This window comes from Dipodomys spectabilis, unplaced genomic scaffold (genome assembly GCF_019054845.1).
Source record: "Dipodomys spectabilis isolate Male_0828 unplaced genomic scaffold, ASM1905484v1 ptg000108l, whole genome shotgun sequence".
In the NCBI taxonomy this organism is placed as follows: Eukaryota; Metazoa; Chordata; class Mammalia; order Rodentia; family Heteromyidae; genus Dipodomys; species Dipodomys spectabilis.
In genome coordinates, this window is record NW_024870785.1 from 12,816,046 (window position 1) to 12,831,490 (window position 15,445).

Consider the following 15,445-nt stretch of genomic DNA (forward strand, 5'->3'; position numbering starts at 1 on the left):
AGCTTGCTCTCCAAGCCTGCCAGAACACGGGAAGAACCAAAGCGGAAGTCTCCGTCCTCCCTGGAGCTGAACACAGAGCCCCCTGAACCAGCCAGGCCAGGGTGAACCAAGCGGCCTGCACGGGCAGGCCCAGCAGCAAGACACAGCCTGCTTTAGAAGACACAACGCAGCCTGGCCAAGAGGCCGATGTCATCCTGTGCCCAAGATCTGAGGGTAGGGGGTGGCGTTCCTCACTAGAAGACGCTGGGTCAGCACGGAGCAAGGCTGGTAACAGGAGGTACATAGCCAAAGGCTCCCACAGACTGGGACGGAAGCCCCGATGGCAGGCAGGAGTTCTGCACACCACTGTGTCCTTACCGCAGTCCCACATACTAAGTGTTCAAAAAATACTTGGTGACTAAGTGTGTGACGAAATGGACTGGAAGTGGGCCTGGGACAACTGGACCGGCAGAGCTGTGGCGTGATAATGCCCCTGGTAATATGATGAAAGGAAAGTGTTCAGGACAAATGGTAATATGATAAAAGCAAAAGTGGATCCAATGCCCTTCCCTCACAGGAGCTGATGAGCGTAGAAGACGCGCAAAGCACTCTGAAAACACCAGTCAATATGGAAACTTTTTTTTTATTATTATTACATAACCCTAGGGAAAGGAGACTTGTTGAGGAAGGTCATTGCTAAGAGATTGTAATTCTCCACACACACCCCTTTCCTGGTACTGAACATTGAACCCAAGAAATTTGGATTTTATCCTGAAAACTGGGGAAACAATAAAGACTTTAAGCAGGTGAATGCCATGCATAGGTCTGCATTTTAGGAATACTGTCCTGGCTATAAAGTGAAAGATGGATTGGAGAGGCACCAAACAGTGCCAAGCTAGGCTTGGTATAGCATGCCTGTAGTCTCAACTGCTTGGGAGGCTGAGGTAGAAAGATCACCTGAGCTTATAAATTCAAATCCAGTGAAGCAACAGCAACAAAAAGTGTTCCTACTGCATTCATGCTGCTGTGACAATGGTATTATTTATAAAGAAGATAAATGTATTTCCCACAGTTCTGGTGACTAGCAAATCCAAGATGAAGTCACGAGCAGCTAGTAAGGGCTGCCTCCTGCTTTCCAAGTTGCACTGTGAATGCGGACTCCTGGGAAGAAGCAGTCGGGGTAGAAAGGTAAAAGATACTGGGAAAAGAAAGCAGGAAGACTGGGAGTTCCAGGCCAGCCTGGCTATAATAGTGAGATCCTATCTTAAAAAACAAAAACCAGGGGCTGGGAAGGTGGCTCAGTGGTAGAGCGCTTGCCTTGCATGCATGAGGCCCTGGGTTCGATTCCCCAGCACCACATAAGCAAAAAGAAAAAGGCCGGAAGTGGTGCTGTGGCTGAAGTGGTAGAGTGCTAGCCTTGAGCTGAGGCCCAGAGTTCAGGCCCCACGACCGGACCCAAAAAAACCCAGAAAGGCAAAGACAAAAAGAAAGGCAAACTCCCTCCACCCTCCTTGCAAAGATGTCTAATTCTATTCATGCTGTTGTAGTCCTGGTGGTCATCTCATGAAGGTCCAACCTCCTAATGCTATCACCTGAATTTTGAAGGAGACGTATTGAAAGCAGAGCAATTGAGAAATGATACACATACACAAAAAGAGGAGAATGTCAGCGGGGTGAGGACTTTGTAAAAGTAGTACAGACTGTTAACATGGTAAGGGTTCAAACATGGAAGACATTTACCCACAGCCTTGGTTTAGATGACCCAGAACAGAGGAAGAACTTTCGGTTGGGATGAGCTATGTTGAGTCTGAAGTGAGGAATCTAGCAGACAGATATATTGTTGTTTTTTTTTTTTTTTTTGGTCCAGTTGTGGGGCTGAACTCTGGGCCTGGCCGCTGTCCCTCAGCTCTTCAGCTCAAGGCTAATGCTCTACCACTTGAGCCACAGCGCCACTTCTGGCTTTTTTCTTTTTGCTTATGTGGTGCTGAGGAATCGAACTCAGGGCCTCATGCATGCAAGGCAAGCGCTCTACCACTGAGCCACCTTCCCAGCCCCAGACAGATACATTGATACAACCCATAATACCCCAGGTTACACACTCCAGTGCAAGGAATTCTGTTAGCAATCATGAGTGAACTGTTTATCACTTATCTAATCAGTTATAATTTTGTGATGCAATAACCCAATATTTGATAGCTTTCAAAACAATAAAAACCAGTCACTTACTTGTAGTAGTTCTGTGGCTAGACCATTTGTGCGGGGTCAGCAGGAAAAGCTGTGCTGCTTCAGCATGACATTATAGTGATGACTAGGTATTCTCCAGGATCCGTGGGGGACAGTGGCCTTGCGTGGCTGGTGGCTGGCAGGTTGGTAAATGGGCCATCTGTTAGCATCCAGCCGGCTAGTATGACCTCCTTCATCTAAGTAGTAGTTTCTAGATTTCCAAGAATGCCAAGAGAAGGTTAAGTCCTTACATGCAAACATTTGTCAACCTTGTTTAAATCTCATTTTGTCAATCCCATTTTCAGTGTGGAAGTTGGCTTATCCAAAAATTTGGATACAAAGAAGGCAGAGCAAATGCCTGCAACCATCTATCATGTGTGTCCTTTTCTGACATTCCTGAGGATGGGAGAGAGAAACAGGAACACATGGTACTCTTAAAAAAGAAAAAAAAAAAACACAAAACAAAACAAAAAACCAAAATTCTCTTTTCTCCCTCATGGCATCTGTCATGTTCTTCTACTCTTGTTCATCTTGGAAATGTCAGAGTCCTACGAAAATTCATCAGTATGCCTCAACGCTGCTATTGCTAGCCAGATGCCAGATACAGTACAAACCTGCTCCAGTACCAATTTCTATATGTCAAAGGAAATCTGAAGTCTCCTCTTGAAGCCTGGCCCCGGGGCCATGCAGAAGTGGAAAGAGTGACTTCCTCCACATAACACCATTATACTTGTTTTTTTTTGTTGTTCTTTTTGGCAGTCCTGAAGCTTGAACTCAGCCTGGGCGCTGTCTCTGAGCCTCTTTGTGTTCAAGGCTAGCACTCTTGAGCCACAGCGCCACTTCCACCTTTTCTGATTAATTAACTGGAGATAGGAGTCTCACCAACGTTTCCTGCCTGGGCTGGCTTTGAACCTGCGATCCTCAGATCTCAACCTCCTGAGTAGCTAGGATTATAGGCGTGAGCCAGCAGGGCCTGGCAGCCCATTACACTTTTTTTTTTAAATTTTTTATTGTGAAAATACTGTACAGAGGTTACAATTACATGGGCAAGATAGTGAGTACATTTCTTATCAAGCATTGTAGCCTCCTCCTTTGTTTCCCCTTCCCATCCCTTCCCAGCCTCCCCCATCCACCCACCCAATCCCCCCCCCCCCCACCAAAGTTGTAAAGTTCATTTTTGACATGACAACTTGTACTTCACATTGTTGCAACAGGTCCAGCTGTATCCTTATTTAAACGACTTGTTTTTCCCCTTCCCCTCCACAAATTATACCGATATCAAATACAGTGAAAGCAGGGGTTATACTGTGGGGGAGGGACATACAAAGCAACAAAGAAATAACCTTATAAATGCGTTAGAAACAAACCATTACACTTTTTATGTCTTCAATATGATAGAATTCCTACCAAAAATATCCTTTTACCCTGCTGTAGTCTTACACACCTGACACAGCTGATCCTTACTCCATTTCTCTAATATTACCAAAAGAAATCAGCAGTATGTATTATTTTGAGACTAGCTTTCTTTCCAAAAGACTGTACTTTCCGCCAGTTACATCTACATTGTGGTGTCAGTATTTTGTCTTTTTACTGCCTGTCAGTATTCCACCTAAATGGCTATGTCACAGCTTGTTTTTTTTTTGGTTTTTTGTTTTGGTCTGGTTGTGGGGCCTGAACTCTGGGCCTGGGCGCTGTCCCTCAGCTCTTCAGCTCAAGGATAGCACTCTACCACTTGAGCCACAGCACCACTTCCGGCTTTTTTCCCCCTGCTTATGTGGTGCTGAGGAATCGAACCCAGGGCCTCATGCATGCAAGGCAAGCACTCTACCACTGAGCCAACTTCCCAGCCCCACAGCTTGTTTTTTTAAAATCATTTTCTCATTGAAGGACACTGGAGTAATAAAGTCATTATGAACATACATATATAAATTCTTGCCTGAAAATAGGCTTCAATTTCCTGACATAAAGATCCAAGAATGCAAGTTCTGGATCATGTGGAGACTCCATTTTCAATATTATAAGGGCTGTCCACCTATTTTCCAAAGTGTAGAGCTTTTTATTTTTTGTCAGTTGTGGGGCTTAAACTCCAGGACTGGGCGCTGTCCCTCAGCTCTTCAGCTCAAGGCTAGCACTCTACCACTTGAGCCACAGCGCCACTTCTGGCTTTTTCTGTTTATGTGGTGCTGAGGAATCAAACCCAGGGCCTCATGCATGCTAGCACTCTACCACTGAGCCACCTTCCTACATGTATGCACATGTGTGCATGCAGCAATAATAGGGCTTGAACTCCCTTACTTTTTTTACTCAAGGCTAGGACTACACACTTGAGACATACCTCTACTTCTGGCATTTTGGTGGTTAGTTGGGAATCAGAATCTTATACTCTACCCAGCTGGCTTTGAACCTCAATCCCTCAGATCTCAGCCTCCTGAGTACCTAAGATTACAGGGGTAAGCCAGCTGCAGTATCACATTTTTAAGTGACATAACTCCAAGGCACTTTATTATTTTTTTTTTTTTTGCCATTCCTGGGGCTTGGGCGCAGTTCTTGGCCTGGGCGCTGTCCCTGAGCTTCTTTTGCTCAAGGCTAGTACTGAGCCATAGAGCAACTCCAGCTTCTCTGTTCATGTGGTACTGAGGAATCAAACCCAAGGCTTCATGTATGCTAGGCAAGCACTCTATCACTAAGCCACATTCCTAGCCTGTCTTTTTTTTTTTTTTTGGGGGGGGGGGGGTCCGGTCGTGGGGCCTGAACTCTGGGCCTGGGCGCTGTCCCTCAGCTCTTCAGCTCAAGGCTAGTACTCTACCACTTGAGCCACAGCGCCACTTCTGGCTTTTTTCTTTTTGCTTATGTGGTATGAGGAGTCGAACCCAGGGCCTCAGGCATGCAAGGCAAGCGCTCTACCACTGAGCCACGTTTCCAGCCCCTAGCCTGTCTTTTTTTGTTGTTGTTTGATTGTGGGGCTTGAACTATGGGCCTAGGTGCTGTCCCTTAGCTCTTCAGCTCAAGGCAAGCGCTCTACCACTTGAGCTACAGCACCATTTCCAGTTTTCTGGTGGTTTATTGGAGGTAAGAGTCTCATGGCCTTTCCTGCCTGGGCTGGCTTTGAACTGTGATCCTTAGATCTCAGCCTCCTGAGTAGCTAGGATTACAGGTGTGAGCCACCAGTGCCCGGCTCCTAGCCTGTCTTTGATCTTTGAATCTAAGGGCAAAAAGTTGAAAGTGAGACCTGATAAAAACCAATATGAGATTCTTCCTTATTTTGCTCTGTTTTTATTATAGCAATGGGAAAAGAGGCTGATTTTTCCCCCAGGATACACATACTGCCAACACAGGCAGATTGCAACGCTGTGGGTGCCTGAGAAAAATTTTACGAACATGTGGGAAAGAACAGGACGCGCGCACATTTGTGAATGAAACACAGCAAGGCAAGACTATGTAAGAAACATGGCAAGACTTAGTGTTAAAACAACAAACTAAATTTGGAACAATCGCCATCTTAGGAAATCTCAATGAACAGACAGCAAAGGTGCCAACTTTAAGCCTTTTTGGCTTACAGGAATGTTTGCAGGGAAAGACTGGGAACAGAAAAGCAAGATAATGACAACTTTGTATAACATTCTTTTGAGTATTTTATTATGTTTTGCATACTTGCTTTTTTATTGTGGTGGTATCAAGGTTTGAACTGTGTGTGCTTGGCTTGATTGCTTGACTTGGTGCTTTATCACTCAAGTCATGCCTCTAGCCCAGCTTTTTGCTGGTCATTTTGGAGGAGTCTCCTGGAACAATGCATTCCCACTTGGGAGAAAAATTAAGGAAAATAAATACAACTAACATAGTATTATCTAGTAGAGATCACCTAACACTAATTTAGATCTTCATTGCTAAGGAAATTTAACAAGAACTGTTTGTTCACAATGGGGACAGGTTCTGAGGGTGGGGTAGGGTAGTTGTATAAAGACTAAGAGGGCTTAAATGACACAATCTCATGGAATCACTGTTGCATCCATCATGTATTTGGTCAGTCTTTGAAATATTATGTGCCACATGACCAATATAATTCCAAGGATGGCTAGTTCTTGGCTAGGCTAGTTTTATTTCTTCCAAGCCCAAAGCCCTGATTCTAGCATGAAGGATCCACATTATATTTAACTGTGCTGGTCTTCTTTAAATATGGGGGCGGGGAGGCTCCTCAGGCTTCCCCTGTGTATCGTGATTCTAAGATTTTTTTTAAAATACAGACCAGTCACTATTATAGAGTTGGTTTGTGTGTGCACAGGTCCAGGGGCCTAAATTCAGGGCCTGCGGCACTGTCCCTGAGCTTTTTTGCTCAAGACTAGCACTCTACCACTTGAGCCACAGTTCTACTTCTGGCTTTTTAGTGGTTGATCGGAGCTAAGTCTCATGGCCTTTTCTACCCAAGCTGGTTTCCAACCTTGATACTCCAGGTCTCAGTCTCCTATGTAGCTAAGATTACATGAGTAGTTAGGATTACGAATGGAAGCCATCATGTTCAGTTTAGAATCTTTTTACCTTTTCATAGTCATCCTTCTAAAAAATTCTGAGCCAGGCACCAGTGGTTCAAAGCCAGCTCTGGCAGGGAAGTCTGTGAGACTCTTATCTCCAAGTAACCACCAAAAAATTGGAAGTGAAGAACTTTGGCTCAAAGTGGCAGAATGCTACCCTTGAGTCAGAGCTCAAGCCCTGAGTTCAAGTCCCAGGACTAACCAAAATAAATAAACTACCTGCTATTTAGTTTCTAAGTGAGTAACCATGTGGCAAAGCAAGAAAATGATTCCTACTGTGCTATTCAGAAAATGCAACAAGGAAACAATTCTTAGATCCTTAACTCCCTTCTGTCATCATCCCAATCCCATTCTAGAAATTCCAAGTCTCCTTTCTCCAAAGGAAAGAGAAGAGTAAAAGAACACAAGGACCTTTTTTAAACTAAGAAAATCTTTTATTTAAACTGTGCAATCAATCAGTATTTAGACAGCAGTTTCATAAACATTTTGGCATTTAAACTTTTATTCATTTTTGGCATGACCTGTTGGGTAGAATATAAACTACCCTGGGGAATTGGGGGTAGGGGGAGAAAGATGCTAAGAAATATTTACTATGATGCTAGGGAGAAAACAAACCCACGTTATTAAACAAAATATGCTTTAAGAAGACATTTAAAAAAAGTACATTCAAAAATCAGGACAGACATTCGCTTTCTTCATGTTCTGGAGTTTACAGAGCTGATCCCCTGAGTCAAGTATAAAATTAATAGCATTCAGCTCCACAGTCCACGAGCAAGTCTGCGAATGCTGTCCAGGTAAGAATAGGGTATACGGAGTGACAGGATCCAGAACACCCACGTGAGAAAATAATTTACCTGGCTCCTACACTTGCATTAAATTCACATCTTTGAACAAAATACAAAAAAAAAAAAAAACCCCACACACACAGAAAACAAACAAATGCAAAAATACACAATCAAAAATTTTGCGCAACAATAGCAAGAGACAAACTTTGTGAACACACGTCTTCTAACGCTCATAGGCTAAGGCAATGTGTTGCATGCAGGCTCTCCTGTCACAGGCTGGAGGTGTGAATCATTGGTAACCATTTCCATTGGCAAACAAAATAAATACCATCCAGAATGTAGCCTTAAGCATAGACTGAAATACAGTAAGACTGAGGCGGCTCTGTGTTGTTCTATATAAAACTCATCCCGTATCTGCAGCTAGGAGGCGGTGTGCTGGTGGAGCAGGTGCGGCCCCCCCAGTTCCATCCACAGCGACACTCACGCACAGATGTAATTCTAAATAGTTTGCAAAAAACAGAACAATGCTGCATAATCATGGGAAGTAGATCTGTTAAAGAAGAATTCTAGAAACACCTTTTTTTCCCCCTTACTTGGTTAAAAGCCAAGCTATCAAAGTGAATGTCTGTCTAGCTCAGTCAACTTCTCTGCTCCTCCCATGAGTTTACTCACACTCAGGACGACGGTTTAAATTCTGGGTGTGCTCTCTCTCTCTCTCTCTGACCGCTTGCCATCTCAACCTAGAAAGAGTCCTAAGTGGAAAGGTGGGTCTGTAAACAAAGAACCATTAAGATGTGTTTTCACACTTCACAGAAATGACTTCTGGGTCTTAAGTATTTACTGACTTTTTATGTTTTCAATATATTGTTTCACTCTGCCCAGCCAATCATTCTCATTTATGGATAAAGATGGAACAGAGTGAAAAAGCCAAGCAAGAGGACAAGGCCCTGAGTGTAAGCCCCAGCGCCAGCACAACAGAAAGAAAAAGACCTAACAACAACAAAGGTTAAGAACTCATCACAGCTATCTCTGTAAGAACACCGAATTCATCCCCGAGAAGATACCGCTCAGTATCTATATCTCTATGTCGCATCTCATTGTCATTTCCTTTCAGGTACAACTTTTTTTTTTTGTCGGTCATGGGGCTTGAACTCTGGGCCTGGGCACTATCCCTCAGCTCTTCAGCTCAAGGCGAGCGCTCTACCACTTGAGCCACAGCGCCATTTCCAGTTTTCTAGTGGTTTATTGGAGATAAGAGTCTCACGGAGTTTCCTACCGGGGCTGGCTTTGAACGGTGATCCTCAGATCTCAGCCTCCTGAGTAGCTAGGATTACAGAAGTGAGCCACCGGCGCCCGGCTAAGGTATGACTTTTTAAAAGTAGATGTTGAGCTGAGTTCAAGCGCCAGGACTGGCAAAAATAAAAAGTAGATGTTGAGTACATTTATAAATGTAATGAACTGTGGGATACTAAAGGGCAAGGAAATCTTAATAGTGTGACTGAAGAACCGCTTCTCTCACATTTTCTGAAAGAGATTTTAGTTATTTATTTGTTTATTTATTTATGCCAGACCTAGGGCTTGAACTCAGGGCCCAGGCACTGTCCCTGAGCTTCTTTTGCTCGAGGCTAGCACTCTTACCAGTTGAGCCATAACGCCACTTCTGGCTTTTTCTGTGTATGTGGTACTGAGGAATGGAACTCAGGGCTTCATGAATGCGAGGCAAGCACTCTACCACTAAGCCACCTTCCCAGCCACCACAGCACCTCCCGCCCCCCCAGGAGGGCGGGGCTTTCTGTCCAGGGACAAGCATCAGAAAGCTGTTACACAGCTGGCTTTGAAGACACAGAGGAATCTATATGCCCTTAAAAGCTGGGAAAGACAAAGGAATGAATCCTGTACTACCTAAGGCTTCCAGAAGCCCTACCCACACCTTGATTTTCATCTACAGAGATCTACAGAGCTCGAAGATTAATTAGGTGTTACATTTTAAAATACCTCCAGAGATTTTAGAAAGAAGCCTGCAAACACACACGTTGCGTTAGCCTATGATCTTAGGTCCTGAGTATACATCAACCTAACACGGAATTAATCTGCGGTTAACCATCAACACAACTGACCATCGGACAACTGGGTGTGAACACTGGTCTCCAGAACCTGGCCTCCCCTCCACTCTGGGGTCACAGGTGGCAAAAAGTTATTTTGATGATTAAACCTTATCAGAGACCAAAGCCTGCAGAAAACACGGTGAGACTCAAGTGACCATGACTCTTTTGACATAGTGGAAACATGCTTTTTGGTTTGTTTGGGTTTTTTTACATTCAGTATTAAAGGTTTACATTCAATGAAGTACACACACACACACACACACACATACACACACACACACACATATGAACTATTATAGCCACTGCTGAAGTGTAAGCCTATCTGGATGTTCTTGTATTCATATATATATATATACATATATATATATATGTATATATATATATATATATATATATGAGATACTTTTTCTATTACTTTTTTTGTGACCAACTCAGAAATGTTTCCAAAGGGTTCATCCTCTGGGCTTGAACTATGACCTGAATTGTTAACATCGATACCCTTAACAAAGGTAAGACAAGATGGTAAAAGAATAAATAAATAAATCATAGTTCTCCCATGAGTATCATCGCTGTCTAAAGCCAAGCAAAAAGAAGGGTAGAATTTCATGGGGGATCTAATTTCCTCAGCGTGGCAAAGCTGAATTTGAAAAGTCACGGTGAGTCTTTACTTTTAGGTTAATTATATAAAACTCCAGATCTCATTAAAAAGTATCTTTCTTTCTCCTAAGGTGTCACTTTTAGTTTGAAAACCAGACTCCTTTGACACAATGGACATGTTTCAATTTAATAATTCAATTTCAACTCAATAGTGCTGAAAAGCACGTAAGCACCACTCACTTAAACCATGATAAGCTGAGGCAAGCTGGTGATTCACACCTATAATCTTAGCTACTCATGAGGCTGAGAACTGAAGATCAAGTTTCAAAGCCAGCCCAGGCAGGAAAGTCCATGAGACTTTTATCACCAGTTAACCACCAAAAAGCAGGAAGTGGAGCTGTGGATCAAGCGGAAGAGTGTTAGACTTGAGCACAAAAGCTCAGGGACAGGGCCTAAGCTCTGAGTTCAAGTCTCACCGCCAGTACAAAAATAAAATAAAGATAAGAACATAATATATGTTTTGCATCCATTTTAGCTCTGCAGATGACAGTATTCCCATTCCTCAGGGCCACCTCTAGCCAAGTGACACTTTACAAAGAGGAAGAAGATTGTACAGGCTAATTGTGGGATTACCATAGCTTTCTGGGCTTCCTATCAACTTCTCACAAAGTAGGTGCTTAGAAAAGAATCACACCATTTGGCAAAAAGATCGCATGGCTCAGTCAGCAGACTTCATGGAAAGTCTCTATGGATGATTTGTGTATGTAGAATAGCTTTGAGAAAGACAAAGTTGTTGAACACAAAAACAAGAAACAAAAAGTTTAATGTACAACTCAATTTCCCTACATGTGGAGGTAACCTTAAATATCTTTGGTTCTCTTTTTCTTTTTAACTTGCCAATGTAAAGGATTTTAGAATAAACACCGATAAATACCAACGTATTGCTTTTACTTATGTAAACTTAACCTTTTGAATATCCTTTACAACTAAAGCTAGATTCTCTATCTGCCTCTAAATAAATTTATTTCACATCTGCTCATTCTTACAGGCTAAACTCTATATTTTAATGGTCTTTGGTATGAAAATACTGATGAGCAGTATCTTGTAATATTTGGCATTTAAAAAATGACATGCATGTGTCAGTAATGACAGCAAATAAATCTTTGGAAAAGAAAAAGGTTCTTGTCTACATATTCACCCCTTAGGAGTGAATACCACAAAAGACCGTTCACATTATAAGTCACAAATTCGTATTTCAGACTTCAAAGAAGTTTTTTGGCCAAGTAAAAAGAAGTCTCTGCTCACATTCAGTACCTTATTCAGTATAATCAAAATATTTACTTTTGGTGAAAAGATTTTCTCCCCCTCTCCAACAAGTTAGTTTCAATACTAGTTTTAATACTGGGTAGCTGAACATATATACTTGCTGAAGAAAAAAAATTATACTTGAATTTCCTTTGAACTATATGCTGATAGAGAAGGTATTACAATTTATTTTAAATGCTCTGGTAATAATGAGGTAGTCAGCATTACTAATCTAATTACTACAAAAAAATAAAAAACAAAAGCAAAGTAAACCTCGGTTGGTATAGTTGCTTGTATACGTTTCATTCTAACTAATTCAATTTCAACTGGGGTGGGGGGGGGGAGTAATAATCAAAATTTCACTTTCTCCTGAAAATTCTTTGGTAATAGATAATGCAAAAAATCTGTACATGAAAAAAATGGAAAGTACAAAAAAAAAGGCGAATAAGTCCAAAATATCTACCCGAACTGAGGATCTAGTTCATTATTATTTTCAGGCAGATAAGATGGTTCAAAATTCATACGGTCCTACATCTACAGCTTTCTGTTTTAAAAACGAAAAACAATCCCGTCGTGCTTCTGACTTTGGGATACCGATGAAGTTGGTTCTACAAACATCTACACCCACCCACCCACCGCCATACCCTGTCAACGTGCCGCACGGCACTCCCTGAGTCCAGGCAAAGTAACACTAGCATAGCTTTAAAGGAGGTAGTATAAAACAGGAGCCATAAAGGCAGGAGCAGCATCTCCCCTCAACTTGAGATGATTCATCTAAAGCTCTGCTTTTTCTTTTCTTTTGTTGCTGTTTTTTTTTCTTTTGCCAGAAGGCCAAACTTAACCAAAGAGGGGACAACTTTGAACTTAGTACCGAAGCAGTGACGCCGCGTAGAGTCTGCTTCTGAATATAACCAGTGTGGCACCAAACCACAAAGAAAGAAGAGAGAAAAAAGGCGAGACTATGACAAAATGTTCCATCATCAGGCAACAGGCCATGGCTAGGAAGTTATTACCTAGACCAAAAAAAAAAAAATGAATTTGAGTATAATTTAACGTGACCTTAAAAAAGAGAGAGGGGCTGGGGAGGTGGCTCAGTGGTAGAGCGCTTGCCTTGCATGCCTGAGGCCCTGGGTTCGATTCCTCAGCACCACATAAGCAAAAAGAAAAAAAAAAAAAAGCCGGAAGTGGTGCTGAGGCTCAAGTGGTAGAGCGCTTGAGCTGAAGAGCTGAGGGACAGCGCCCAGGCCCAGAGTTCAGGCCCCACGACCAGACCCCTCCCCCCCAAAAAAAGAGAGAGAGAGAGACTCATTCTAGTCACTGGTGGCTCAAGCCTGTAATCTTAGCTACTCAGGAAGCTAAGATCTAAAGGTCAAGGTTCAAAGCCAGCCTAGGCAGAAAAGTCCCTGAGACTTTTAGCTCCAGTTCACCAGCAAAAGGCCAGATGTATAGCTATGGCTCAATTAATACTGGCTATGAGCCAAAAAGCTCAGGGACAGTACCCAGGCCCTGAGTTCAAGCCCCAGGATGAAGGAAGGAAGGAAGGGAGGGAGGGAGGAAGGGAGGGAGGGAGGGAGGGAGGGAGGGAGGGAGGGAGGGAGGAGTCATTTCTAGGAGATATGAAAACATAATAAAAGGCAATGGGACCCCCTTCTCTGTCCCAGCATTACAGGAAAGGAAAAGTAAACCCAAAGTACCAAATACCAAATTCTCTTCAAGAATTCAGAAAAACACAAGTTAAGACAGTAGAGCTCTGAACATTTCATCCCTAAACAAAACCTGCACTTTTCAAGTTACTGTACATCAAAATCGTTATTGATAAACAACAACAACAACAAAACAACTGTTAAGGCAACTTTTTGTATCCTTAAGTAACTTCACGAAGAGTAAAAAGGTCTAAGGCAAAACATTTCATAGTATAGATTGGAAGGCACTGGGAAATGAAAATCTCAACTTCTTCTTCCTGTCAGTCACCTGTTACTTTTTTTTTTAATCTTCATTTTTAGTGCTTTATGCCAAATTGGGATTGAAAAGAAAACCCTATTCTCTAAAGAAAAAAAAAAAAAATCCATTTTTTTTTTCTGCATAGGGTTTTGCAACTAAGACGGGAAATGTGGAAGATGCTTTCCAAGCGAGCTGACAGGCAAGGGAGGAAAGGCCCGGCGCAGGCAGCGCTCACTCTAACGCCCCCAGACCCAACAGCGGCTGCACGCCACGCCACGCAGCTGCAGGGCAGCGCCGTCCTCACAAGAGCCAACACTTGCTTTGTGACAGCCTCTGTTTCCCTCTTCTCAGCGGCTCAGCTACCCTCACGGCCGGAGCGCTCCACCGCGCCCACCATGCAAGCGTTGCAGCGTTCACCACCGCCACAAAAAACAGAGCTTCAGAGAGGGCCTCGTCCTCCACCTGTGCGGCTCCTCCCGACCACACACGCCACGCGCACGGCGGTGCACACACCAGCCCCACGCGCCAGCTTCCCACGCCGCGGAGCGAGAAGGACGGCGAAGGGGGGGACGAAGCTGTCTTCGGAGTTCGCCATCTGGCAAACTGAGGTAGATAATCAGCAAAGGCTTTCCCAAGTCTCTCCTTTGCTCCAGTGATACTGTCCACCACGCAGACACCACCCTGACTGCCTCTTCACATTCACCATCACAACAGCAACAGTAATTACACACGCATCATCGAAGGCTCAAATACCTAAAAGGACATCAGCACATTCATGAAAGGCTTTGGCTCCTGGCTCCTGGTCCTTGGAACAGCCTGGCAGGGGAGGGGGGGGGAGGAGGGAGATTAGGGAGGAGGGAGGAGGAAGAAGAGGGAGGAGGGAGAGGAGGGAGAGGACCTGAGCCACCTCCACGCAGCAGTCATGTCCCCCCAGGCTGAGCGCCTGCACCCCTCCTGTCCCCTGGCTCCACAAGTGGATCCCCACCAGGGAGAGAATGAGGGGCCGGGGGTGTGGTACTTAGAACGGACGACAGGTGTATCTCATCATTGGACTCATGAGAGAACCTTCCAGAATCCCCAGTCTCGTGGCTGCCCTCACTGTTGGCAGAATGCTCGGCGTCCGGGGCATCTGGGGCGGACAGGAAGGGCGCCCGGGAGCCCCTGGCTGGGCCTGGGGGGCTGGGGGAGGCGGCAGTCACCAGCACCGTGGTGCCCGGCTGGTAGAAGCAGGCGGCTTGAGGGAATCTTCTGGAAGGCTGGAGGGAAACAGGTGAAAGTGAGCAGTGCGCAGGCCCTGCCACAGCCACACCCTGGGAGCAAAGCAGAAGGGCCTGCCAGAAGTCTGCAGGTATTTCCATGGCACCTCCCCCTCCCCCTCGTCTTCCCCACCACCCCCTCCTCCTCCTCCTCTTCTCCTCCTCCTCCTCCTCTTCCTTCCCTTCCTCGGGCTTGTTTTGCTTTGCCCCCTTCCCGGCCCTTCTGAAATCACAGACTCTTAAAAGTACTGGGGCTTGAACTCATGGCCTCATGCGTGCTAGATAGGGGCTCTACCATTCGGGCCAGTCATTTTTGTTTAGATTGTTTTCCAAGTGTCTTTGAGTTGTCCGTGTTCCCCTCCACGCCGCCCCCCCGCAACCCGGGGCTTCCTGAGCACACCATTACCAGGCCTACCTATTCGATGACATGTGCATCTAGGGACTCCCTAACCACTTCTTTTTAGTGGCACTTGGGTTTGAACTCAGAGCCTGGTACTTGTTAGGAAATTGCTCTACCATTTCAGCCACACCCAGGCCCCCTTTTTCCTTCAGTAAATTTTATTTTATTTATTTCTTTTTTGTCGGTCGTGGGGCTTGAACTCTGGGCTTGGGCGCTGTCCCTCAGCTCTTCAGCTCAAGGTGAGCACTCTACCACTTGAGCCACAGCGCCACTTCCGGTTTTTTAGTGGCTTATTGGAGATAAGAGTCTCACAGACTTTCCTGCCCGG

General features: G+C 44.4%; 1 protein-coding gene across 1 annotated transcript in view; it reads right to left on the reverse strand.

The window, feature by feature from the left end:
• Positions 1–14,206: 14,206 nt before the first annotated feature.
• Prtg (protogenin) overlaps positions 14,207–15,445 on the reverse strand; it is a gene marked incomplete at its 5' end in the record, with an annotated part of 68,626 nt that continues 67,387 nt past the window's right edge. The window contains 2 exons of the mRNA XM_042687601.1: positions 14,207–14,214; positions 14,447–14,717. Of these exons, the coding sequence (XP_042543535.1) occupies positions 14,207–14,214; positions 14,447–14,717 (279 nt within the window). The remainder of the gene's footprint in view (positions 14,215–14,446; positions 14,718–15,445) is intronic.